We start from the raw sequence: 27,755 nt of genomic DNA on the forward strand, positions 1-27,755 counted from the left end.
TTTAAAAAAAAAAAAAAAAAAAAACTAGCAATAAAATAATCAGAATTCAAATAATATCAGATTTATTATACATAAATGTTTTGGTCTTTTAGGTTAGGTTTACGCAAAAATAATCTACTTCTGAGTTTAGAGTTTTAAAGTGAATTTAAATGAAATAAATTAAAAAGCCTACTGACTGACCCAAAGGATGCATTTTTTTTCAATTATAGCCGTTGCCATTTGAAAATTGCACTCTACTACATTGCGATGTCGATTTGAATTGGATTAATTGCTCAGCAGTAATTAAGTCAACCCAATCTATTGAGTGGGGTTTTTCCTGGGTGAATCCCCGAACTGATCATCAAACTTTGCCATCCTGCTCAGCCCACATTAGATGGCATAGATGGAAACGCTTGGCAGTTGAGTGTCAATCATCTGTCAAGTATTACTGCTTCTATTTTGGGCTCGTTTGGCTGAAATACCGAGTTGGAATTTGTCAAAGTAGGAGCCCTGGAGTTTTCCCAAATTGCTGCTTCAAACCAAAATGGCTGACTTCCCCTTCAATTTTGGTCTTTAGATGTTGCCCTGTCTTCCGGTATGATAGACATCACTCAAGTTCATGTTGATCAATGAATTTTCATAATTTTTTTCCAATTTACCAGAGCCAGCTTTTTAAAATATTTTTTTTTTTTTTTTTTTTTTTAGAAGGATTACTCAAAATAAACATCAAACTGACATGTGCTCGTTCAAATTAGATGGTGGATGTGAAGAGGCTTGGCAATTGAGTATTGCTCATCTGTCTAGTATAGTTGCTTCCCATTGGGACTCATTTGGGCAACTGGAAACCATCATGGGCTAAGTTGTTCTAACTTTTCAGGGGGTGCAAAAAAAAAAAATCACCAGCATAGACGTAATTTCTATAAGTTACGTTTTCAGACCCCTAAAAAGGCCATTCATTCGTCACAATAATATAACGATGCCAAAAGGGCCTTGGCATTGCTCGAGCCCGAATAATATTCCCTTTAAAAAAAAAAAAAACAACAACAAAAAAAACCCACACTTCTCATCCCAAGGCGCTGTCCTAGTTATTCTGGAAAATTCACACAGAGCTCCCCATCAACAGCGTTTCTAGGGACAATCTCTTCACTAGTTCTTAGGAAAACGCTCACACACACATCTTGGTAATATTTGCACATTGAACATAAACAAACGTTGCTGCAAGGAAAACATCCCAGAAAATAAGATTATTAAATAAAAATCAAAACGCTGGATACAGTCGCAAGGAAGACGCAAGAGTACGTTGGCTGCTGCCAGATGCTTTTCCACTAGAGGCCACACAAAGATTTGCAAACAACAACACCGCTACATTCATCATTATCAGTAGTAGTTCCGTTACAGTTTTGTCACTCTAATTAGATAATTAGATTTGGGGGCATCAACATGCCGGAAAACTCACAAAAGGTTGCTGGTGAAAATATATCATCGTTGTCCTGTGAAAAACAGGTATGTCCAATTTCATATAATTTTTTTAAAATTTTCACATAATTGGGATGTCTATAATGCAGAAACCCCATTCACGTAAAAATGTTAAAAATGGAAATAAAAGTGTTTTTCACGGGACAGCGACGATATGCAGTTCTGATCACCACCAAAACTCACGATTGTCTGTTATATATGAACCAACCAAAATATCCTATGTATTATTTGTGTTTTTGCACATTTTCTCTGAAAAAAAAAAAAGAAAATGGAGTGTTACACACTGCCATCATTAAATCGATATTAGAAGCTGAAAATCGATATTGTATTTGGCGGCCAAAAATCGTGATATATTGGCAAATCGATTTTTTTTCCACACCCCTACTCACTAGCTCCCCCTGGATATTTAGAAATTATGAACACCCAACACCAGTTTGATAGGCATCCACGAAATTGAATGAGACAAACACACCAATACAAAATGAAAACACTCATAAGGAGCATGGAGCAGACACCAACGCGGAAGCGCCACCTTCAAACCAAAGCGGCAGACTTCATGTGTATTTTTCAAGTATGTGTTATTGAGATTTTTTTTGGGTGGTTACGCTCATGATAAACAAGCCTGCTAAATGTTATATTGCTCAGTACACAGATTTGAGGGGCTGAGTTTTTAAAGGACCGAGAAGAAAATAAAGAAATTTCACACTGTGAGCAATACTTACTTTCAGATAAAATACAATATGTTGGTACAAAAAAAAAATCTTATGCCTAATGTTTATTCATAAAAGAAAAAACAGCAGATCATTACCACGTGTACGTTTTTTTTTTTTTTTTTTTTCCACTTTACACCTCATCATTCCACGCCGACCTTCACAGAGATAATTACTACGAGTTGCCTTTCGTTCTCATTTACAACCATCGTGTATCTGCTTCAAAGGACTGAACTTTTCCATCTCGCGATGAAGACAAGATTTATTCTGGAGTGCTCAAACGTGACAGCATTAATCTTCTTCACGTGAACATTTAAGAGTCCTAATTTGCCACGTACGGTGAATCGGATAGCAAATACCAGCAGCCCGACGTCAGCCAAAACACGCGTGAGCTATAAACGGACCTGCAAGTTGTCATTTTATACTAGTTGTACATGTTATGTTGCTTTCAGGGTGCCTCTGACTTGACCTGATTAACTCAAACCACCTCATCCCGAGCTGCTCTGTGCATAAGGCTAATTAGCGATGCTAATCACAGATAGTAATTAGCTTGCACACGGTAATTAGAACTTGTCAACACGCTCGACAAACAAGGCGAACATGAGACAACACACTACACTGTAGCTTTCTACATTTAAAGCGGAAATCAACCGAAACACTTTTTTTTTTTTTCCAAGAATATGTTCCCAGCAGGCGCACTAGTTGAAACAAGGCATTCTGAACATTGCGTTTGTGGAATATGAGTTAAGCAGCAAAATCCACCCCTTTTTAGCCATCTCAGGGGGCGGCCATTTTGTCACTTCCGACGTCTGAAAATGACATCACAGCTGCTCAGGGCTCAGGTAACGACCAATCATAGCTCAGCTGCAGAAAACAGGTCAGCCGTGATTGGTCATTACCTGAGCCCTGAGGGTCTGTGATGTCATTTTCAGTCGACAAAAGTGACAAAATGGCCGCCCCCAGAGGTGGCTAAAAACGGGTTATTCCACAAATGCAATATTTATCAGAATGCCTCGTTTCAACTAGTGGGCTTGCATAGAACATATTCTTGAAAAAAATATGTTTGGGTTGACTTCCCGTTTAAAGATGCAATATGTAACTGGCGCCCCCTAGGCTGGAATTCTGCATTACAATAACAGATGCACCCCATGATTGCGCAACTTTTTTTGCATTTTTCAATTCTAATACGGCTGTGTTTCCGCTTCGTGTATTTGGTATCAGCTAAGGCCTCAAAAAGATGATTTCATTCGTAGGAGTTATTTATTGAATTATTTTTGTTTTACGCAGTAATTATTGTAGGATTATTTTCTGCAACAGAAATACAGAATATATTTAGTTATCTTTTCACAAACGGGAGATAGTTGCTAGGCTAGATCAAATACTGAAAAATAGAACAAAATTTTGGTTTGGGTGAAAATGCCTTTTTTTTTTTTTTGTTTAAAGTTACATATTATGGGTTTAAACAGTGTGAAACTCTGACTTACGTCTTGGAGATGCACCATGAACGTCACGTTGCTTCCCACGGGGGCGCTCAGCTCGCCCCCACCGGTGGTCAAGCGGAGGCCTCGGGGCGGTCGAGGGCGACACCCCTGACGTCTGGGCGAGTACACGTTCCTCCCGACCTCTTTGCAGTTATTGGACAAAACCTTGCGATACCTAAGAAAGCGAAGCGATGCCAAAGATGATTAACGTCCACGACTCATTCGCAGTTTCCATTTTCTTCCGTTGCGCAATAGTCGGCCAACTTTGACATGCTAGTAGCACAGCTGCATGTTCAGGTTTAATCGCATATTAAAAGGTCAAAAAGTGGCACTGGTAGTAGAAAAATGATATTATTTTTGATGGACTGGATTTCAGGGAACACTTACCCGGTGCTGTTGAGGAAACTCTGGCCCGCACTGCAACTTTTGGCCACGCCGTTTGGATCGAACCAAAAAGCAGGGGAGCACTTCCCATCGGTGCGGCGTTCCCAGCCGTAGTCACTGCGCGCACACACACACACGCAAACACACACCGACAGAAAAGGCAAAAAAGCACAGCGATTTTTAGGGAATTCTCCAGACTGCCAAATAATCCCTACTTGACGAGGAAGCTTTTATAATTGTTTCATAGCGGCATATTTTAACGCCATAAATAGCGACAAGATTGTCAGACAAGCCTGATCAAACAGAATATCTGACAGGCATTTAAAATTAATTGCGCAATTCATTATTAATTGAATTCTAATACGCTATTTGCAAATCGCAGCGGAGTGATGGAAAGTTCTCGCTATAATTAGATTCAAAGGACGCAGTCATATTTGCTACTCTCGGAACCCGCTACTGTATTAATGCATGCAAACCGATCCGCGTGTCTTTAATTAACGGCCACTGGATAACCGAGTCTCTTTGCAAACATGTCGGGGAAGCAATTAGCAGTAAATTTGTGAAATTTAGAAGTGTTTAACCGGGAGAAGACGTAGTCACCATTCAAAGTCGTAGGCGGTGCACTGGCATGGCTCGGATGAATAGATCCTGGAATAATCCTGGGACAACATGCAGCGGTTTCCGGGCCTGCGCTTCATGAAAATCTGCTTCTCGCCCATCACGCACAGCTCACCCTTGAATGGAAATACAAAAAGGTGTTGACTGTGATAAAACAAAAGAAATGACTTTCAGGTGAATAGAAGGACAGTGTACGAGAATAAAGGCATTGGTAGTAGCAAAATGTACACATTTTGGCATCAGTTATGAAAAACATTCCGAAGTATAGATTAGGGATAGACCGATTATCGGCCGGGCCGATTATCGGCACCGACATTTGGCTTTTTGGCGAATATCGGCATCGGCCTTTTTTAAAACTCTGTTGGCCGATAATAAATCAATTTAAAACTGTGGAAATCAAAAGAAAGATATGTGAAAGTTTAACATTTCTGTCATTTTGAAATTTTGAAATGTTCATTTACTGTAGAAAACTACATGGAGCTATTCTTTAAGTTTTCATTTATCCTTTTTAAGACACGCTGACAACCCCGGGTGCTCCCGCAACATTTTGTTAGAATTTTATAACAGAGATGTATATTGTCAAAAATTTCTTGAAATAATAATTGAAAAAAAAAATTGTTGTGCAAACCTGTAAATTTTTCTCTAGATTTTGATGCCGATATCTTCCTTTTTACTGAAAATGAATATCGGTTCCAAATAACGGTTATCTTTCTCCTTGACTACTAATAATCAGTATCGGTATCGGCCCTGAAAAAAGCATATCGGTCTATCTCTAGTATAGAAATTGGTAGATCTTCATGGGAAGTTAAAATGGGGAATTTTGAAAATGTTCCAATTTGAATCTTATTTGGAAACTGGGTGAGGGTGAGAACGGCGCGGAGGCAGGTTAGACCTGATGTTGGTAATCCAGCAGATGAGTACACTGCAGCGGATTTGCAAGAGGGAGGGCTGCAACGCCACGGGAGTGGCCATGGTTTTTTTAAAAAAAAATTTATATGGTCTCTCAATCCTGCCGCTCTTCACCGCACCATCCTTTAAGAACACGTCGAAAGAAGACATCTTCCTCTTACCTTGTTGTGCAGGGACCATGTCTGATAGTCTCCATCCATGCATCTCTGACTGAACAGGCCCTTGTAGTCGATTTTGATCAGCTGCCACTCGGACCGATGGCTGAAGTGTCCAAAGAAACTACGGGACCGTGCGCAAAATGCATTTAGACTCGTGAGGAATTGTTTCAACACTGTTAGAAATGCATTTGAGCATGCTTTCGGTCAAGAGTGCCGATGAACACAATGGCTCGGAATTGTTCTTCCCGCTCACATGGCCGCTTGTTGCTAGGCAGAGTTCAGGGCGCTCAATTGTAACTGCCCCATTGATCGAAACAGGAAGTCAGGCAGCCACTAAAGTCTGTGAGACAAGTTTATGTGTATGCTTTTATTTTGCAGTTGAATCAATGTTCTGTAATAAGTATAAAAGTCGAAAAAATTATGTTTGAGTCTTTTAATCAAATCATTACTCTTTTTTAAATATGAAATAAAAGAAGGTAATAAAATACCAGAGTCACTTTTGCTCCTACAATACACTTGATGCCGCACACAGTGGCGGAGCTAGACTTTTATCCTTCGGGGGCTATGGGGGGGGGGGCCAAGGCTAACGCTCCAAAAAATGTTTTACTAACCTCCAAAATTCTTCAGAAAACGCTGATAGACATTCATTGTATGTTCTCTACGGAGAATCGGGGGAAATGTGGGGGGAAAAAAAATCCTGGAAAAATTTGAAAATAGCCAAAAATCAATTATCTGTGTCCAATCATATTTCAGGGCGGGGCAGTGCCGCCGCGGCCCCGCCTCTAGCTCCGCCTCTAGCTCCGCCAGTGGGTGCACATCGTACGTCTATTCAGTAAATCACTTGCTTAATTCCCGTCTAACTTCCCCCATTCCTTACGTGATAATGTGGTTGTCCGATTCCGACTCCATCAGGACTCCGTCCACGTAGAGAGGCGCCAGGGAGAAAGTGTGACGGTCCCACTTCTTGCCTTCGTCTAGACTGATCCTTCATGTGAGACACGATAGAGTGCGACATTTAGGAGCAGAACATCAAACAACAAGAGAAATGAGGGCACGTGAAATATGATCAACGCTTTTTGTTTTCTATCAAACAAATGAAGCACTTTGGATGCTCCTCAAGGTGACAACATTTCAGGACAGCCAAAAACGAAAAGGATAAATGTCCCTCCCACATATAAGTGACAAAACGCCCGCAAAGAGAGATATGACTCAGGTTGCAGCACTGGAAATAGATTTGGGCCGGGTTGGAAATCACCTCTTGAGCAGCTTAATCACTTTTGACGGGAGGGTGGGGGGGGGGGGGGGGGCTGTTGGGGATCGGCGAGTGCGGGGACGCCAAAGTCGGCGGCGTTACAAAGCTGCTGCAATGTGAGCGACTGAGGAGGCCCTTCTCAGGTTTCCACCTTGTATGTCCGATTTACATAAAAGCACTCAGGGCGTCGCATCCCAGCGCGGGCAGCTGGTTGAAACGGACTCGTCGCTGTTGGAAATGATTGCGACAGTTGAGGAGCGGCAAAATGGAAAGCATTTATTCGATATCTTCGATATCCACTTTAAGGTCCGTGTACTAAAACACTTTTTGTCCCCACTAGTAAGACGAATATAATAGTAATAGAACGACTAGGCTAATAGTATACTAGTAAAATGCTCGATCAGTTTGACACGCCACTGAACTCTATGAGTGGCCCCTTAATTAATCCTAACCCCCCCAAAAAAGAAAATAAAAAATGGAAAAAAAAATCTGCAAATATGCGTATTAAGTTGTAATATCACCATTCACCATTAGATGGCAAACATGGCTTAGTTACGAGTACACTGCGTGTAACTAAAGTTGTTCGCTGTTTAGCAGTTAAAGGTCTCGGAGTTTTCATGATGAGTTCGGTTTTGTTTCATTTTGACTTTTGTTTTTCAAACTCAGTTCATTTTCATTCGTTTGTAGCGCATGTTTGTTAGTTCTGATCAGATTTTATCGTTTCAAAAATGTTTTGGTTTCGTTTTGTTTTTATTAGTTTTAGCATTAACGTTTTTTTTTTTTTATATGCAGTATTTGTCGTGTACAATATAAAAAAAAAAGTACTGTTGTGTTATAAAATAAAAACTAAATTTCCCCAAACAACTGTTTGACCGTCCTTCTTCTCTAACAGTAATACTGAAATGAACACTTTAAAAATCGAACCCCCAAAAGTGCATTTATGAAATTAACCCTTTCATGCACAGTGGTCACTACAGTGGACAGCTATTTAAAAGTTGCTTTCACCTATATTAAATAATCTAAATTTAAAAAAATATTTTCACCCTTTCATGAATTAATTATGATTTGATGTAATTATTTAAAATATAAATGTATTTCTTTTAAGCAACTTTTAAATAGCTTGTCCACTGTAGTGACCACTGTGCATGAAAGGGTTAATTGACAAAGATGACCACAAACAATATTTTTGCTTACTTTCCATACAGAGGGGCTCTAGCGCACACTGCTCTTGCAAACTCGGACTAAACGGAAAAAAAACAACAAAAAAAACTTTCTACCCCGGTAACTTCATGCTACCGTCGCGTAATAGCTGTACGCACCACAAGTGTCGAATCGGCGTGGGTGCGTGCAGCACGGCCAGCAAAGCTCCTCCGTTGTCCAGGAACCAAATGTTGTGCTCTTCATCAAAGATCTACACACGGAGAAGGAAAAACAACCGTTGTGCTAATGACACACAATGATTCTTTCAACGCTGCGTGCATTTGCGCGCGCACGCCCACCTGTCGCCAACTATTCCCTGCATCAGACGTTATGAACATGCCAAGGTTGGCCGAGGACAATTCCGTTCCAATATTGCCTAGTTGAAAGGAGGGGGAGGGGGGGGGGGGATGATTATTTCACACTTGGAAAAAGACAGTACACTGAAATACAGCATCATCTGATAAATATTGAATTGTTTGGTGAATCTTTGTACGCCCTCATTCGCCAACAGAGGACACATTAATGCAACTTTATATTGTCAACTGAGATTTAAGCTTGAAGGCAAAAAGAGTTGGTGTGTAACTGTGTGGGGGGGGAAAAAAAAAATAATAATTCTAAAGCGGGGTACACGCATTGGCCATCGGACTCAATATTAGCATTTAGCCTCCTTTTTGATTGGCCCGACACTTAAAGTATTTATTATGATCAACGTCATCATCATCACCAATGCTATTTATCGTGTTTTATGTTTGATCGTTATTGTGTGCAGAACTGCGTTAATAGTTGTGGTTTGTTTTTTAGAGCGCCTTATAATTAAATAAAGTTGAGTTGAGTTGTCTTTTCTTATACACACACACTCAATCATCCTATTCCACTTGCCCGAGAATTACAGTATATGTGCTGCTTCTGTTGTGCGGAGCTTGACCTCCAGTGGGCCGCGTAGTGCACGCATGCACGTGTGCAGATAATATTACAAAATATTAGCATTAAAAAAAAAAAAAAAAGACAAAAGAAGAATAGCGTGGTAAAGCTACAGTAATCTACTCAGGAAGTATTATTATATCCTCTTTAAATTGATTTTGCTGCACCTTTTGTGTTTTAATGTTGATTAATTAAAGGTTCACACATTTACGTTACTTTGACTATTTGTCAGATGAACGGTATATTATTTGAACCACTGATAACGATTGAGATGATAAAACGTTTTGTATCTTCCAGATGTTTGTTTTATTTGTGACATATGTGCTTTTTATTACAGTTATGAATCATTTCTCCCCGTTGACCTTTGGCAGTTTTATTGTTATCATGGCAAAGTGGGTGGGTAGAGGGGGGGGGGGGCATAAATCACATATTTGTCAAGGCGTAACAGTATCACTCGCAATGATTTAGGATCGGCTCAAATGATCTCAACTCAAATTTGAAGGAACGCAGGAAATCTTCCATTCTATTTCAAGACTGAAGTATTTAAAATGCTTTCGTGATGTCAATTTTATTTTTTACGGGTATGATTTATTTTTCTGTTTTTTTTTTTTAATGAATTAATTGCAGTTATAAATCACTCATCCCTTTCAATCTTTGACAGTTTTATGATTTTATTGGGAAAGTGGGGAGAAGAGGTGAAATAAATCACTCACATGTTATTGATTTTTGACAGGACCTGGATAATTCAGTGGACACGCAAAGTGATTTTTTTTCCCCCCAATATTTCTATCGATTTTTTTTTTGGGGGGGGGGGTATTTATTGGTGGTTTATCAAGACTTTTTGGGTGTTTAAAAAGTCTTTTTTCCCCCCAATGCATTTATAATGGATGTCAATTATACACATATTTCAGCAAATAGCTACAGCAAATTGTAAATCAAAAACAGTCGAAACGGGAAGTTATTCAACACCACGTACCAAAATAATAAATAACAAATACAAACAACAAAATACCGTACCTGTCGCAACGATGATTCCTGGTACTGATTTTTTGCTGGTGATAGGTCCAGAGGTGTAGGGATTCTCAGACATCTCCAGATGAAGATGCAGCGAACAAAAAGGCTGTCAACGAAAGGAAAAAGATTAAGAATAGCATCACATCGCATTCGAACATAATTATGTATCATTTTAACGGAATCGGTCTGAATCAGCCCTGCCTTCACCACTGGAGAAAAGCGCTCCCATTTTCAGGGAAGAAACAAAAGGCACATTTGTTGTCTCCCAGATAAAAAGAAAAAAACAATGAGGAAATGGAGGGCATTTAATTCATCTTTTTTTTATTTATTTTTTTTAAAAACGCAAACAAGCGTGTAATTAAAGTCCGACAGGATGCGACGGTAAGAAGCGAAAAATCATTTCCACTCCTTATGCAGCATATTGGACAACATCAATAAGGCCACGGAGGTTAAGGCAGGCGGTGCAGGGGAGCCAGGGAAGGGTCAGAGGTCAGTACCGGGGTCATCGCCGCAACAAAGTCAAATGTGAAATATAGCCCAAGGCGAGATACAGTACAGTACATAATTGATGATGAGCACAATATATATCACTGGGAATCCTGGAACCAACCACGGCTATATCTCCGATTTTTAAAAAAAATGTTTTTTTATGCAACCTATCTTTCTGTCATGGAAATCGCCTTTATAATGCAGAAATCCGCGATTGCTTTTTAAGGGTTTTTACAGCTTTATATGTTAGCATCAATACTGTACAGAATTTACAGCTGTTTTCGGAGCAGTTCCCTGATTAAAGGAACTGCATCCGTAAGCGGCTGGATCTATTGAATCCCCCAAAGGCAAGCACAATAGCACACCTTTACGTGCGCTAGAGTAAGCAATTTAGCATCATTAGCGGTCAAATAATGGCACGCTGTTGTTAGCTCGTTAACCAAAATGCTAACGTTATGCGACTAATGGGCTGTGGCGCTAACTAAGCTAATGACGCTTAGCAAAAAAGGTCAATTGAAAAAAAATATATATTTTTTGTGTTGCGTGCGCACACACACACAAAAAATTGATTTGTTGGTTTCTCCGGGTGGGATACAATTACTCCTATGTAGCGTTGTTGTTGCCATTGTTATCGTTCTCTGTTGATTTTGCTCCGATAGCGCTTTTCTCTCCGTCAGTCCCCTCACATATCTTGACTACATTTCCTAAAGATAGCCATCACAATACAAATCACAACAAAGGGGAGTACATCAAACTACCCTGTTGCGCAGTAAAACTGAGCTTTCAAAAAACAAGAATACAGTCTTAATACTGCTGGGTTCAAAATAGCCAAAATTAGTGAACTAGCCAAACCAGCGTTGGTTCCAAGAAAGACCGAGCCAATGCTGGGTTATTCATACCCGGCGCATTGGGCTGAGGATTTTAACCCAGCACAAAATTTGGATCAAACATGGGGTAAAAACTACCGATACGTTAAAACTAGGCTACCAAGTTATCAGTATAGCTGTGGTGAAAAACAATTCAAATTGCATTGCCAACATTTCCAAAGAAGAAACAACTTCACCCTTTCAGGGTCGCCACAGTGACTCACTTGCATGGTATGTTTGGCATGTTTTTTTTTTTTTTACTCACAGGGACCCATCTGTATTTTACATTTCTCTTAGCTCAAATTGACTGGGAATTGAACGCCCAAATCCAACACTCTGAAACAGCTGGGTCAAAAATAACCCAAATTGGGTCAAAATGATAACGTGTAGTATAAAACAACCCACTTTGGGGGGTTTGTGCAAAATAACCCATTTTTTAACCCCCAATAATGATTCAAATGAATAATCCACAAAACAACCCGCAAAAATTGGGTTGTTTTGCACGTAATTAATTTGACCCAACCTTTTGAGTTAAATAAATAACCCCAAACGTTTTTACCCAATATGGGTGATTTTTGACTCACTCGTTTTTGGAGAGAATCTTCAATCCAATCTGCTGGGTCAAAATAATTAACCCAACCTTGGGTAAAAGTAACCTAATCTGCTCAAAATCCACAGTTAAGAAAACAACCCAGCATTTTTTTTGTGAGCGATATACCACATGGCCTAGCAGTTGAACACGATATTGGAAAGCAAAGGCAATACAAATTAAAAAAAAAAAAAAAAAACACACATGGTGTCTGAGGAAATAAGTCGCATATCTCACCTGCTGACTCACTGACAACACATCTACGTAATATAATTCAGTGTAATCTAACATTCATTAGCCTGGCGCGACCACATTTGGTGAATTGAAGTCAGGCAGGTTAATGGAAAGTCTGCCCCCCCCCCCCCCGAAACTACACCTAATGACACGGCGTGACTTACACGGATAATAAAACTATTCCAGCGCCCGAGCCTCCCCGTTGGTCATTCAGGGAGGCTGGCAAAGGCGAAACCAAAGCGCCCGCCGCGGCCAGACCTGTGCGGATTTGGGCCGTAAATCAAAGCGCATCCAAAGCGCGGCTGATGAGGTCGTAACGTGCCGCGCATGATAGGCGCCGCGGGCGTCGTTTGCTGCCGCGAACGAGAGCATCCGCTGTCTCACCGTCACGCAGTGGATGTTGTTCCCGGCCACGTCGGCAACGGGCGCCGGCAACAGGGCCCACGTTTGTCCTTTGTTGTAGGTGATGAAGGTCTTGATGCGGTGGTCCACCAGCTTGTTGGCCAGATACATGCCGTTGATCCCCTCCACCTGGCCAGTCACACAACGGCATGCTTAGTCTCGTTCACTGCACATTCAAGATACATTCTGGGTGTTACTGCGCGCTGAAAATTCAAAGTTAAAAGGCAAAAGCGGACGTCGCTGCTTTTTGGGTGAATTTAGCTCAATTCGTTTTTTTTTTTTTTTTTTAGATCGTTCTGGTTTCCAGGTTGAAGCTAACTTTTATTTACATAGTATATATTGAGTAATTAATTCTAAATTTTCTTGAAACACCCACTATAAATATACACTGAAATGGTAAATGTTATGCTTTTTGAATAAAAAAATTAATAACAGGTGAGCTTACGACAACTAGAGTTTCTGGAATTTAACCTAAACTCAGTCTAACCTGCATTACTGCATTTGTGTGTGTGTGTGTGTGTGTGTGTAGTTTCTATTGCTGTGACTAAGGACGGCCAACGGCAAACTTTTCTCTCAGGTTCATCAATACCAATACTGATATTGTAACAAATACTGGTCCATTATATCAGCGTTATTATATTGAACTACATAAGACACAAAATAAAATAAATGAATCGGAATGAAACTGTCATGCAAAGATGAAAAATGTGTTGATAATTGTTCATACTCTTAGCCAGAAATGTTCAACTTAAATACTCTACATTCATTTTTGTGGTGTAAAAATCAAGACTTAGACCCTCTCTGTAAAACGTTTGCCTCTTACTTGTCCGCAATGAAGCTATAAAAAAATTAAATAATGAAAAATGAATACCCAGCTTAATTAAGCATAATCGACACCTACAAGTCTCGCATGATTACCAAAGCAAGGTACTTTGTCTGCATTACCTAAACCAACACGTGTTTTAAGCACTCAAAAACGGGATATAATTATTCTCTTCACTTGAAATGAATTGTATTAAAATGAGGTTGACTTTCGATGAAGGAACAGACAACGCGAGCATTGTCTTGTCCACGGCAAAGGCAAAGGTAACAGCGCCGCTGCTACCTTTGACATTTTGCCATTTTTTCGAGCAGGGCCTTTTGCCAGACAGCGGGTGGTTCAGGAAACCAGACTTTTGGCGTAGCTTGTCTTTTTTTTAGTAGCGGTTCTGTAGGATAGGAAAAAAAAAAAAAAAAAAGCAGGCAAAGTCGCTACCTTGTAGAAGTCGACCAGTAGGTTACCAGTGGGTCCCCTGGTGGTCCGGAGATTTTCCAGCGAGAGGGTGAAGTAGACGCCGGGCGAGTCGGAGATGTACAGGCTGTACGTGTGGTTCTGGTTCCACTCCTGGACCGCTGCAAACACCTGCTTCTCATCTGTGCTGATGATATGCATGTCCTGCACGAGGAGGCCGCGAGGTGTAGCATTAGCTGAATTAGCACAGTAGAAATTCCAAAGTGCTAATTGATATATTTGAATTAGCGAAGGGGCTTGAATGTTGTCATTTGGGACTGTTTACAGAATTAAAACACAGTGGAACAGTGAGTCAATGGAACCAGAACTAAGACACCCGGATTCAACAGTGTCTTTGACTTTAAAAGTTTACTAGTTCCAGAATTGGCCACCATCAACAGACAGAGACTCGCCAAATGATTGCTCTCTTTTCAGATAAACAGACTTAAAGTAGACTAGAGCAGGCTAGAAAAAAAAAAAAAAAGTGACAATGCGGCGGCCATGTTGGCAGGTGTGACTTTCCCATCAAAAGCAACGCATGTACACACAGTACGTGGCGGCCATGTTAGCCCTCCCATCAAAGGTAATGAAAAGCATTGACATTAGCTTAGCATCGCCGTAAGCAAAAGGAGCGTGTCGTATCGACCTATTCATGTTTTTTTTCTCAGGCGCTAGTCGTATAAACGTCTCTCTGCTACTTTTGGCATCATGCACAGTTGTTGTTGTTTTTTTTTTTTTTGTAAAGCCGTTATCTATGTCATCTAATCGCTACGGAGGTGATAAAGGAAGCGTCAACATTGTGGCTAATGAATGCGACCAGATGCATGCCATTATCCTCCCTCAAGCACCAACAAAACACAACTTTTCGCCAGTTTCAAATGTTTTGATAAATAAATAAATCAGACAAAAAAAGAAAGTAAGAAAAGCCCATACATTTTTTCATTTGTCAGTTGGAAAATTTGATTCTAATAATGGCCAGTTTTTTGCTCTACTGCTCACTGACATTCTTTCAGTTGCCCCCTAAAGTGGCCACACATCATGCGCCACACAGGGGTGTCTTTTATGTAATTTACTTACCAAATTAGATGATAGATATGGTACTTTATATGAAACTGTAAGGTTGCTTACTTTTGGTCAAGGACATTTTGAACATTTCCACTGTTTCGCTATAGGAATCTGTTTTAAAGACACTGAAAGAGCTCGAGTTGACAAAACGTCCCTTAAAACCTTCAACCTTGATAAAAAAAAAATGCAGCTTGAAATCATATTCTCATAATGGCCCTTCATTAAAAAAATGCATTAATCCTTTTGTGTAGGTAGCACTAATGGAAAATAAACATTTTTCATTTCGATGTAAAAGTTCAGCTATGTCTATTCATTTGACATGGACAAAAATAAGTGCTTGTGCTGTATATATATTTTTTTCTAAAGTCTCAAATTAATTTGATATGTTTGATTAAAATGCTAAACCTAATTTAAAAGCTTTCTATTGGATGGACCTTTAACACAATACATCATTAGAGCAAAATCCGGAATGCACAACATATTTTGCTTATTGAAACTTACCTTGGGCAGACAATATTTGGGTAACTGCATGCGTTTGAATGCTTCTCTCATGTAGGACACAAAGTAGCTGGCTCGTCCCGACTTGGTTACCTTGGTCATGAAAAGCGAAGAATCGCGTGTCACTTCACCATCACACCACCGATCAAAACGCATGCATCCTGTTTGATTGGAAGGGAAACGGTTTTGCTCATAATTTGATGCACCGCAAAATGTATTGAGATTTTAATCATTCAAAAAGGACCTTGGGTAGTGTAACAAAATGTGGCGTAAAAGTTGAAAAAATAAAGGTCAAACAGCCTCTGTTCAAATGGTGATACAAAAGTGGTATTTTTTTAAATATTATTGAAAATGTGACTTTTTTTTTTTTTATTGTCCCCAAATATTTGACTGCCCATCCATCAAGTGGGAAATTAAACAACCAAGTAAATCTTTTGTCATCAGCCTATTTCTGACAATATCTCTGTGAGCGAGGCGTTCTGCTCTTCCGCTCTTGTTCATTTTCCTTAATATTATGGGCGTGGCTAAAACGGGGCCCCATCACAAGTCGCCCCTCCCCCACTATATAAGAATCTGAGCTACTTACGTTCACATCAGCGGCTATCGGGCAAAATTGCAACCTACACCCCGAAAGTACATCTTCCCTTGGGATAGTCCGCCAGCATGGCCGCTTCAGAGTGCCTCGTTGTATTCCGCGAGTGCATGCATGACATGCAGAGAAAGGCGGAAGAGTCGAGAAGAGCAGAATTTGTCTCTCTTTTTATCAAAGTCGGACTTGACAGCCAGTATTTAGACCAAGGCTGCGGTATGGCGTCGACGCTTTAGAGCGCCTCGTTGTCACAGCTTGGATAAACCCCGTGATTATTATGTGATATTTTGCAGCCAATGGAGTTCACTTCAAACATGTATTTATGTGTCGACATAAGGAAGATGCAAGACGAAGTAGCATCCATTTTCCACGTTTGACATTTGACAGTTGAGTACGGCGTTTTATATACATGACCATTTATATATAATGTAGGTGTCGATTATGCTTAATTAAGCATAATATATCTTAATTAAGCATTTTTAAGCCGTCTTTTCCTTGTCTGTTAAACCTCAAAGTCTTGGTACAGAAGAATTATTTTGTCGATAGTTCCCCACAGGAAGCCGTACAGTGCGTGGCAAAGTCGAGAGTGCAAAGTGAGGACGCTTTTGCGGCTTTCCTCGAGGAAAGCGGCAAACTCCATCGGCAAAGCGCAACGAGGGTTCAGAAAATGTGCCTTTGAGCCCGGGAAGAGACTTGCCGGTTTGACAGTTAGAGTGGCGGAAGAAGAGGGAGAACTCGCTAGAACGGCTCAATTCGACGCAGATGCTTTCAACGTGTCAATAACAACTGGGGCGACTGTAGCATTGCAAAACTTGTGACAGCAGCGCTATTCATGTCTTCACTGGGTAACCTGACATAACATGAACACAACTTTGTATTCATTTCTATGGAGGCTGTCTGATGACAACAACAAAAAACCTGAAATGGGACAAGAGGCTTCTTCTTTTTTTTTTTTTTTTCTTGCCTATGTGAGAGAATTTTCAGGCAGCCGAGATATCTGCAAAAACAAGGACGCCGAGTGGAAGGCGTCTCCTGAAGGAGGTGTACTGTATTCATTTCACAATTTGTGACTGCTTCTCCAAAACGCCGCGCGCCGTGTCAAGAGCGCGCCGAAATGCAAGCACAACAGAAACGCTCATCATCATCTCAATTAGTCCCAAGCTAAGAGGCGCTGGAAATGATGTTGACTTTATCTACAGCGTGTCTGGAGGACCTTAATGCACTCGCACTTTCCCATCCACTTAGAGGCCCCGGCCAACGCCAGCCCGCTTGCTTATTTTCCAATCAACTAGAAGGATGGTGTTTGTCCCCCTACACACTACATTAGGGCTCTAATGGAATAATCTATGGAAAATCAATGAGTTGCCTTTTCTAAGGCCCCATTTTTGAGGATGTTGCACTGGACCGTTCCTTCTCTTCCCGCGGGAGCGTGCAGGTGTTGAAGACTGCTTATTTCGTTGTAGCCCCAATCGATAACCTCATTACTCTTTGTCAAGTTAAATCCAAATGCCCCCACACCCCCCCACCCCCCCGGCAATGAAAGTCACCGGAAAGTCGCCGGCGTGTGCCCGCCACGTGCGGCGTCCGGCGTCGCGTTCGCAATCTCACCTCGGCTAAACGCGATTTTATTGAATGAGCATTTCTGAAAACTCGCCGTCGCGTATTTATTTATTTTTACCAGTCTTACGATGCTGACATTCCAATCAAGTCTGCGAATGAAGTGAAACTGGGTCACTGCATTTTAAATTAAAAGATTACATCTGTGGCTGGATAAATAAATAATAATACAATGCGATACAATTATATTCAATTATTCAAAAAGTAAACATGTTGTAACGGGGCGTAAACGGCGAAAGTTGGAGACCAAAGCAGACTGGCTAAGTAGAGCCATTTAACAGGTTATTTAACCGACGGAGCGAGATAAAGTGATAATCAAATGCAAAGTTAACGAACGAAAAACAAAGTCGACACGGGGGGAAATGGGTGAAATGGTCCAAAGCCATTTGGGGACAATGGGCCAATTTTGAAAAAAATAAAGAAAAAATAAATCACCAAGTATATGAAATGAGGCTTCAAAATCATGAAAAATCAGATCGTCACCACCTAGCTCGTGAGCTGACTGTCACTGGGCAGCTTAAGTTCTTATATTGTGGGGAGGGCCAACTCATGACCCAAAGTGTGTTATGAGGTGTCGTTTTAGCCACGCCCCCCCCCCCCCACCAAAAAAAAAATCAGGAACTGGGGAAAATAACGTACAGCTATATCGCTACATTAGCCATTGTCTTCAAACTTGAATTAAATATCTGTAAACAAATCTCAAATTTCACTTTACAGGGTCTTTAAAATGTCACTTAATGGTTGTGCTAAAAATGGCTGTCCGTCCCTAAAATATGCAAAAAAAACGGATTCCTTAATGTACTCTGCCTTAAATCCAGCATAACATGCGCGACTGAACGCATCAAGGTTGCAAACAAGAGAACGTCTTAGCGGTGGGTTGAAATCAATGAGAGCGGAGGTCATTTGGAAAATTTAATTCTAATAATGGCCCTGGCGGCGGCTGCCTAATTGGAGTCAAACGTTAAGTGAATGGCATTAAGGAACACCGCCACGCTTTATTCACAGCTCATTTTTCACCTCTTTTTTTGCAAACACCTTTTTGTCTTTGGAAATCCGCCTTGATGACGGGTTGAAAAATAATCAAAACGCACATTGGGGAACAGGTGTGTTTCAGGAAGCCATTATTTGGATTTTGATGGAAAAGCAGGAATTGGATGTAGAGTGAGCAGAAAAGCAAGAGGGGAGGGGGGGGGGCAAAGATGACCTCGGAGTGCAATAAAAAGGACAAAATAGTTTACGGCCAAGCAGACCTGAGTGAAAACGTATTCGTCCTGCACGACCAAGGAATTGGTGTCCACGTGTCCCGGGAAGAGGTACTGCCTGTTGGCCTCCGTGCACCGCTGGGCTCTGCACTTCACGTACTGAGCGCCTGGAAAGACAACGCCAAAGGAAATCAATTTGGAGTAAATTGCGAGCGTTTAGCCTCAATCACATTCCCAAAATACATATGGTAGGTTTATTGAAAATTCTAAATCAGTGGTGTGCAAAAAGGGGGGGGCTGGAGGGAAGTATCCCCCCCATCCATAAAAATGACTTCAACCAGTCAATACACCAACACGTGTCCAAAATTTTAAAAATGGGATTATCAATTATTGCTTTGAAAAAAAAAAGCATTTTCAACAAAAAACGGGAATCACCTCCCCCACAAAAAAATCTATATTTAAAAACAATATTGAAATAAAATCCATGAATAGGTGCACCCGCAGGTGAGGAACGTATATTTCAAAATGTTTTAACATCAATACAAGTATTTTGTAGTCCATTTTTTGTGTTAATGACTGAATGAATGTCAATGACCAACGTGCATGGTGTCATGGCCAGGGGCGGAGCGACGTGGTGGCCAATGCTGGGCGTGGCTCCCGGCCACCCCCGCGTCACAAAATGTGATTCTGTGGTGCAGATAATCCTTTCCAAAAGTAACATTTCGGATTTCGTAGAATTCAGAGATTGCTTCTTAAGATAGTTTGAATGAATGAGCCATTTTGTTGGCCGTATGCAAAATGGCGTCGGCCATTGATCACTCCGATTGGCCGTTAGCTAGTGAACCCGTGCGTCATAACGAAGCAGACTATGAGATACAACAGCAAATAAACGGGAAAAAAAAAAAAAAAAAACAGGTATTATCTAGTAAATGAAGCTCAGCAAAATGTTGCTTAGGACAAAAATTGAAGCACTGTGAATACTTTCCCGCACTTTCTGTCTAGGTTCGGCGGCGGATGTTAATTAAAATCTCAGTACGGTGAACGATGCCGCGACGACTCACACAATAAACATTTAAGCCACACGTGGATTGTGAGCATCAGACCCCCCCCCGCCCCCCATTGAAGACAAAGCTTGCGATCGCACTGACTGCGCATTAGAGCGCCACGCGGCTTTGAAAGGGCGACACGCGGGGGACGCGTTAAGTAGAAGAAACATCCATCAACGCCCTAAAACTCTCCCCTCCCTCGCGTTTTTTTTTTTATTTTTTTTTTTTTTTTGACAGCTGGACCTATTCTGCTTTACTGCACTTCAGGGAGAGCGTTGTGAAGGAGCGGCTCGCGACCTCGCTCTGAATAAAAGGCGAAAAGGGTCTTCGGCGTGCAGCACTCACGGCCTTTGGCGACCCGCGTCTCGATGTGGACCACGTCAGACTCTCTGTCCAGCCCCATTACGGCCCTGGCGGGAAGGAAGAGGAGATAGTCTTGTAATTGCGCAATCTCAAAGCGATAACAGCATGTTTTTTGAACCACTAAACGAGCGGCGATTACGTCTGAATTCACCAAAGCAGGAGACAAACAAGGCAGAAGGGGAATGAACAGCAGGTGACAAAAGCACATGTTGTACCAGTTTCAAATGACTGCAACAAAAACACGCGGCGTTCTTTCAGGCACACCTGTGACTTATTACTGTGAAGTAGTGCTCATGTGCATGGATGAAATTGTCACTCAAACAGTATTTTCAATTGAGAAGCATGTGTGAAAACATACCAATAAACGGGCTTGCATCAAAAGCCACTGGCAGTTTGACGAAATTGTAATGTTAAAGAAAATGTACTGAAGAGACGGGACAGAAAAAAAAAAAATCTATGAACATTTAATCCGTGCGGAGGATTATTAGGGCCACCTTGAAAAATTGCTCGATTCAAATTGTAATCTTTGAAAAATGTTATTTTCCAGAAAAAAAGTTGACTTTTTCTTTTAGTTTCGAGATCTAAAGTGTAATTTTACATGAGAAAAAAAAAAGTTTTTTTTATTTTATTTTTTATGGTTGAATTCATTTTATAGGAATAAGGTTGTATATTATCAAGAAAAAATAAATGGTACATTTTTTTAGACAAAAGTTGTATATTTTCAAGATTAAAGTTTCAATTTTATGGCCAAACGTTTACTTTCAATATCAAAGCCATAAAGTCATACTTTTGAGAAAAACGAAAAGGAAAAAAGAGGAACATTTTTTTGGACAATTTAAATTGTAATTTCATGAGAATAAAGTTTTATTCTTGCAAAAAAAAACTCATATCTTTGAGGGGGAAAAAAAGTCAAGTTTTCAAGAGTAATTTTCAAGTATTTTTTTAAAAACAAAAAATTTGGGGGGATACATTCATCATTTGAGACAAAATTGCATATATTGAGTACCAAAGGTATTAACGCGCTATATAAGTGACAGCCCATTTACCATATGTATATAAATGTTTCATACTTCCAAAATTGTCATTTCACAAGAATAAAAGTCAAGTCAAGGCAAATTTATTTATATAGCCCTTAATCACAGGAAAGTCTCAAAGGGCTTCACATATGCACCAGATCATATACACGAAAAAGGTAATCCATAAAAAGGTAAAGGTTTTTCCGATAATTACAATTACACACCTTTGTCATTACATTTTGACTTTACTCTCCAATCTATAATGTGTGGCTCTAATACACATCCGCACGTGCGCGTTCGTACCAGTAGAATCGACCCGGCATCACGTTGTCGTGCACGAGCTGCCACCTCTTCCCGAAGTCCATGGAGCTGTACAGCTGGAAGATAATATCGACGGTAATAACAGCGGGGATGTAGATAGCCAGCAGCCCCCACCGCAATCAAGACATCCGCATGACAACCCGAGCAATTTCGCTTGCGCTTCTACTCTTAAAATCCACCTTGCTGTCGTGGCTGTAGGCCAGGATCCAGTTCTCCTGCGCCGGGTGGAAGAGGAGGCTCAGAACGTTGAAGCTAATGGGATGCTTCTCAAAGCTCGCCCCCTCGTCCGAGCTGATCAGAACGGCGCTCTCCAGCTCCGGGTCGCTCAGCATCATTATCTGGAGTACAGAGGAGGGATGCGGCATCAGAGCCACAGTCGTCTCATGGCAATTGAGCCGCTCAGAAGTAGAGTGAGCTAACTCCGTTGGAGTCATTTCGTTAGCCTGCTAGCATGATTGCCCAAGTCATTTTTGAATGTTTTCGGAAAACAGGCCAAAAAAATAAAAAAGGACAGTCCAGTTGCCAGATTCAACCTTTGCAGATTACTATGACCTGGATGACTGAAAATCTACATAGGCATGAAGAAAAAACAATTGCAATTTTTAGTATGCCAGGCTAACAATTGTGAAGTTAAGGGCGGAACTGAGAAAAAGTGAGTCTTACAGACAAATCCTGGTCTAAATCAATGTTTGGTTCCAATTTTGACATATCTAGGCAGTCCGTTATTTGTATCATTTTGTTAGCCTAACAGCATAGTTGCTTAAATCTTTTTTAACATTTTCGGAAAACAAGCCAAGAAGCCTCAATTCGACCTTTGCGTATTAATGTGACATAAATGTACATGTACACGACAAAGATAAAACATAAATTGTGGAAAGCAAATAGCTTTTTCTTATGGGTCATGTGACAGTGAAAAATGACTGAGGCAATTATGGCATGAAGCTAACCATTTCCCATTTAAGAGCAGTGCAGAATTCATTCCAGATGTCTAAATCAAGGATTTATTATTAGTATTTTCGTTATTTGGCGAAACCAATAGCATAATTACGCAAGTATTTTTTTACTTTTAACAAAACAACAAATTCGACAACCACGAATAATAATGAATACTGGTCTAAATCAATAGTTAAGTTCCAGTTTTGACATACTGTTCGGGGCAGTCCATTAATTTATCACAACACAGGGCCAATTTCCAAGATGGCCAGGCTTCACTAATCACAAAAACTTCGTAAGTAAGTATTATTTGAGCTCTGGTGTTACTGTATCTGTATGTTAATGTGAATCAGTGCTTTTTATAATAGTTCATGAACTATGAATAACGAATTTGAACCATAATTTGTTAAAAAATAAAAAAGCATCCATAAGAAGTCGTCAAATCACCAAACAATAAATCCCCGTGATTTTAGCGCCATCATACACTCTCCTACAAAATGAGAATAAAATGGAGTTAGCCCGCTCTAGTTCCCAGTCACCTAATTGTAAAATAAATAAATAAATGAATGAATAAAAAAAAAAAAAAAAAAAAAGAAATAAAAGGATGAGACGACCTTCTGTTTGTTGGTGGGGCACACGTAAAGGTAGCTCAGCACGGTCCTCGAGCCCACTTTGTCGTTGAGCTTCGTGTAGGTGCTCCCATAGTCGCTGGACCTGCATACAAAAAAAAAGCCACTTAGTCATTCTTCGAAGAGCACAAAGATTGTATCCCTGTGAGTATTGTTGTACTGTCTGTCCACATGTTTTGTGCCACCCTTTGTGTTTAAATTTGCGCTGCTTAAAATGCAACACCGTGACACTGATGCTAAATGTTAGCCTGACTCTAGCGTTTTGCATTGTTTGTTAGCATTAAGCTAAATGGACTTTGGTAAGGCGAACCTATGTGTTTTTGTTTTTGTTTTGTTTTGTTATTTTCTTGGTTTCACGTTTAGCGTGACACTTAATTTGGAGTGGCGTTAAACAGCCTGAAATCGGATTTCATTGGTGACATTCTGAAAGTATTCCATGCGAAACCTGACAAATTATCTCTCGGGCTTCGTTCAGTCACATGCTGCTGTCGCATGCTGCTGTCACTTCTCCATGTCCCTTCTATGTGCACGCGTCCATGACAAGGGTAAATGCGCTTGTCATCCCAATCCTCATAAATACACCCCCCACCCCCCTCCGATGAATCCACACCATCCGTTCCACCTGAGTGCCTGCAAATATAATTTCACGACATAATTGGATAGATATCCAAGCAATGGCTGCTATCATTGTCTGTGCATTAATCTGAAGTGTCCCATTTGCTGTTGACATTGTTTTCCAAGACTTACCCCCTAAACACATTTGTGCGGCCTAAGTGCTGCTTTCAGCTGCCACATCGGAATGGGTTGGGGGGGGTTGGGGTTTTTTTTGGGGGGGGCGGTTGTATATGTGACGTTGTGGCACGGCGAAGTAGATTTCGCGGAAAAGAGACGGTCGTTTGAAAACACAAGAGGACTCGCGCGAGTCGCCACATCGATCCAAACATCACAGATATCGCCGGCGACTGGCTGGAAGCTATTGTGGCCATCAATCATTTACGCTCTTATCACAGAAATCACGCATGCCCACATCTTTTCATAACATCGCAGTGTTTTTTTTTATTTTTTATTTTTTTTTTTAAATGTACCTGCACTAAGCGCCTCAGGTGCAGGTAATTTACTTAGGGCTACCGGCGTTGTGATGCAGACCCCTCCATGATGCAAGACTTTCTGTATTCTCAAAAAGGCATCAAGTCGAGTGTAAATCTTTGCAGCACCTCTGGTGAAACAGATATTCATTTGCAACTCTACGGACTGATGTGTTTCACAGTGAAATGAGTTCTCTTCAGACTGTGAGAAGGCGAGCGGGGGGGGGGGGGGAGCATATTAAAAGGCGGGATTGAGTTCTGCGGTATTATCCTTGATGAAATGAATTCTTATTTATGAGCCTGACAGGCATGCACACAAAAATCTGTCCTTCAGTATAATTGCGATACCACAGAATTACTAGTGGTGACTCAATTACTTACGACAAGGGGTGGCTTTGGAGGGAAACTCCCGGGATGGCAAACCGGGCAGAAATATAGTCAGCATGTGAACAAGATGGCGTCCATTTAATACCATTTTGTCCCACGAGAGCAGTGTTTGACATCCTTTATTGAGTCAAGAGCACATATTGTGGGGGGGGGGAAAGGACACATAAAGCAAAGCAGTGACTTTGATACTAATATTTCTTACTGCCGTGACACCTTAAACTACAATACAACAAAAACAAGACTGAGAAAGTCTTTCATGGCAAAATAATTGCTGTAAAATCCTGAGAATAACACGTGTATGCACCCTCAAAATGACCCTTAAAGTGAAAATCAACCCAAACATTTTTGTTTTCAAGAATATGTTACCAGCAGGCCCACTGGTGAAACACGGCATTCTGATTAATTTTGTGTTTGTTGAATAGGAGTTAAGCGGCAAAATCCACCCCTTTTTAGCCATCTCTGGGAGCGGCCATTTTGTCACTTCTGTCGACTGAAAATGACATCACAACTGCTCAGGGATGGGTGAGCAACAGCCTTTTACTGAACAGGCCAAACAGTCAAACAGAAAAATTCAAAATGAGCACACTCATAAGGAGCATTGAACCCAACCAAGCTGACTCCAGGCCTGACATCACTCACTTGGCCGTGCATGCATGAAATTATCTGAGGACTGTTTTAAATTGCATTAAAAAAAATAATACATAAACTTTAAATGAATACCTCCCTGACTTTAATGATTAAAACCCGCATCATTTGCATTATAATTACTGGATCCGAATTATAATCAACTTGGCTTGTGCGGGTGTACCTAATGATGTGGCCGGTGAGTGCACGGCTTCCATATTTAAGTAACATATTTGACTTTGTTTGCTCGAATATCGAGACGTGTTTTTTTTTTCTTTTTTTTTTTTTTTTTCACCATTTTCTACTCACAATCCCAAACCTTGGTGTTTAAAGCAACTCATTTTATAATTGAACTGTCACGGTCACTCCAGCGATGTTGCGCTTGCATGACTGAAAGGAAAAGAATGTTTTCGTTTGTGTGTGTGTGTTGCGCGTGTGCGTAGGCAGACGTGCGAGAGGTGCCGGTAGCAGCAGGCAAGGCGGTCACACTGTTGAGCAGACATTTTTTTTTTTTTTTTGTCAGTCCCGCTAGCAAAGTAAATGTGCAAATGGACAAAAACTCTGCTGCCATCCATCTGCTGCTACTGCAGCTGCTTCACGCGCACCCCATTTTTGGACACTTACGACTCCTGACAGCTCCCGATACTTCAAGTAGTTTATTTACTCAACTGCAGAGAGTACCAGGTGTCTATCAGAGCTTTGAGTGTTGCCGTGTTTTGTTTGCGGGGAATAGGCAAAGGTGGCAAAGTACTGATACTGGTGTAAAAAAGTAGAACCATTGACAGGGTTCCGACATTAAAGCAGCACTGGGCAAGAATTCGACTTTAAAAACATTTTTTCGTCACTCTTTTGATGAAATATTGACTTACATGTAGTTGAATGGGACTTTTGCCATGCCCTGGGGGGGTGTAGGGGGTTGGTTCTGTATCATTTTTACTGACACTAAGCAACTTTGAGGAGGATGGGAGCAACCTTGGCGCACAAAAAAATACAAATGTCCTGAATTGCTTTACAGCATACTCACTTCCTCCTTTCGCTATAAGGACGGAAGTTGATTCGAACGTCTACACGCTATTACTGGTGTCACGGCAGAAGCCCCAAAATAACCAAAAAAACAAAAGTATTGTTTTAACAAGATTTGTTACTTCATCGCTATTCATCTTTCACACAGCCACTGGAAATAGAAATGTAATTCAGGCTGACCTGTTTTCTGAATCTACGCCGTGATGGGTCGTTGTGAGCAGTTGTGTTGTCATTTTTAGTTGACAGAAGACAAAATGGCCGCCCCCAGAGACGGCTAAAAACGAGTGGATTAACACTTATTCCAGAAATGCAATATTAATCCAGAATGCCCTGTTTCAACTAGTGGGCTTGCATAGAACATATTCTTGTAAAGAAAATGTTTGCGTTGACTTCCACTTTAAGTAAAAGTAAAAATAGTGTAATAGTAAAGACTTTAAAATATACTTATGTACAAACTAAAAATGAATGTTTTTTCATTTGTATTTTTTTTTAAATGACTTAGAGTTGGTTCAACTTTGATGCTAGCAAAACAACGTGTTGCCATATCTTTGTTAACACAAAAAAAGCTAAATTAGCAAATGATAACAACTGAAAAAAATTTAATTGCAGAATTTTTGAACACCAGAAGCTGTTTTTTTTTTTATGCTGAAAGAAGGCACAAGAACGTTGCTACAAATCATTCTTGCAGCCGACATAAAAACATTCTCTTAAATTAGCACATGGATGGAGAAATATCTTGCCTCTCTCCCTGTATCACGTTTCTCCATGTCTCTGCCATACGCCCCCCCCCCCCCCTGCATTCTACAGTGGGACCCCAAGACCTCAATCAATCAAGATCACCGCGGTTGACTTTACCTTTCTTTTATTTACGTCTTTTTTTTTTTTTTACCTTGTGTCGCCATCCGTGGAGTTTGAAAAAGGTAACAAGCCTATTTTGACAGAATAGGAACCAGAGAGTACAGATAACAGTTGTAAAATGTAAGGAGAAAAACTAAAAAAAAAAATCATCCGAAAAATAAATAGTCACCTAAAGATGCCTGAAAAATCTACCGTACAGCGGGTTAGCTTCCCAGTGGGTGCTTTATTAAAACATACGTCATACGGGCTTCCAATGTATCTTCATTCGTCTTCCTCTGGCAAGCGCGTGCGCGCAATAAATCACGCCGGATGGCGCACCTATCTATGAATATATTTTCCTTAGCTTTGTGCGTTTGCATGTTTATCGAATTAGAGGCAGCGGTGCGCCATCAGCTCTCTGCGCATCGATGCCATTCATAGCAACGTACCTCCACAGAGAGCTCTCGGTAACGGCGCCCAGGTTGAAGTCGTACAGCTTAGTCAGGATGAGGATCACCTGCAACGCAAGAGCATCGTTTCATTAGATAGGAGGGAAGATTGACTACGT

General features: G+C 40.7%; 1 protein-coding gene across 6 annotated transcripts in view; it reads right to left on the bottom strand.

Moving 5' to 3' along the window:
* LOC147140089 (VPS10 domain-containing receptor SorCS3-like) overlaps positions 1-27,755 on the bottom strand; it is a 61,531-nt gene that overhangs the window by 14,528 nt on the left and 19,248 nt on the right. For 5 of the 6 annotated variants that reach the window (XM_086044904.1, XM_086044903.1, XM_086044902.1 and 2 more), the window contains exons 2-18: positions 27,637-27,704; positions 23,217-23,316; positions 21,849-22,007; positions 21,652-21,725; positions 20,315-20,379; positions 18,972-19,090; positions 15,519-15,608; positions 13,938-14,117; positions 12,665-12,811; positions 10,106-10,208; positions 8,467-8,543; positions 8,287-8,378; positions 6,593-6,700; positions 5,719-5,836; positions 4,631-4,764; positions 4,034-4,147; positions 3,650-3,821 (exon numbers count right to left, since the gene is read on the bottom strand). In XM_086044904.1, the coding sequence (XP_085901030.1) occupies positions 3,650-3,821; positions 4,034-4,147; positions 4,631-4,764; positions 5,719-5,836; positions 6,593-6,700; positions 8,287-8,378; positions 8,467-8,543; positions 10,106-10,208; positions 12,665-12,811; positions 13,938-14,117; positions 15,519-15,608; positions 18,972-19,090; positions 20,315-20,379; positions 21,652-21,725; positions 21,849-22,007; positions 23,217-23,316; positions 27,637-27,704 (1,920 nt within the window). The remainder of the gene's footprint in view (positions 1-3,649; positions 3,822-4,033; positions 4,148-4,630; positions 4,765-5,718; positions 5,837-6,592; positions 6,701-8,286; positions 8,379-8,466; positions 8,544-10,105; positions 10,209-12,664; positions 12,812-13,937; positions 14,118-15,518; positions 15,609-18,971; positions 19,091-20,314; positions 20,380-21,651; positions 21,726-21,848; positions 22,008-23,216; positions 23,317-27,636; positions 27,705-27,755) is intronic. The other variant, XM_086044905.1, reaches the window with a different exon arrangement.

Source organism: Filicampus tigris, chromosome 11, assembly GCF_054856515.1.
Source record: "Filicampus tigris isolate MCC_2025a chromosome 11, RoL_Ftig_1.0, whole genome shotgun sequence".
Taxonomy (NCBI): domain Eukaryota; kingdom Metazoa; phylum Chordata; class Actinopteri; order Syngnathiformes; family Syngnathidae; genus Filicampus; species Filicampus tigris.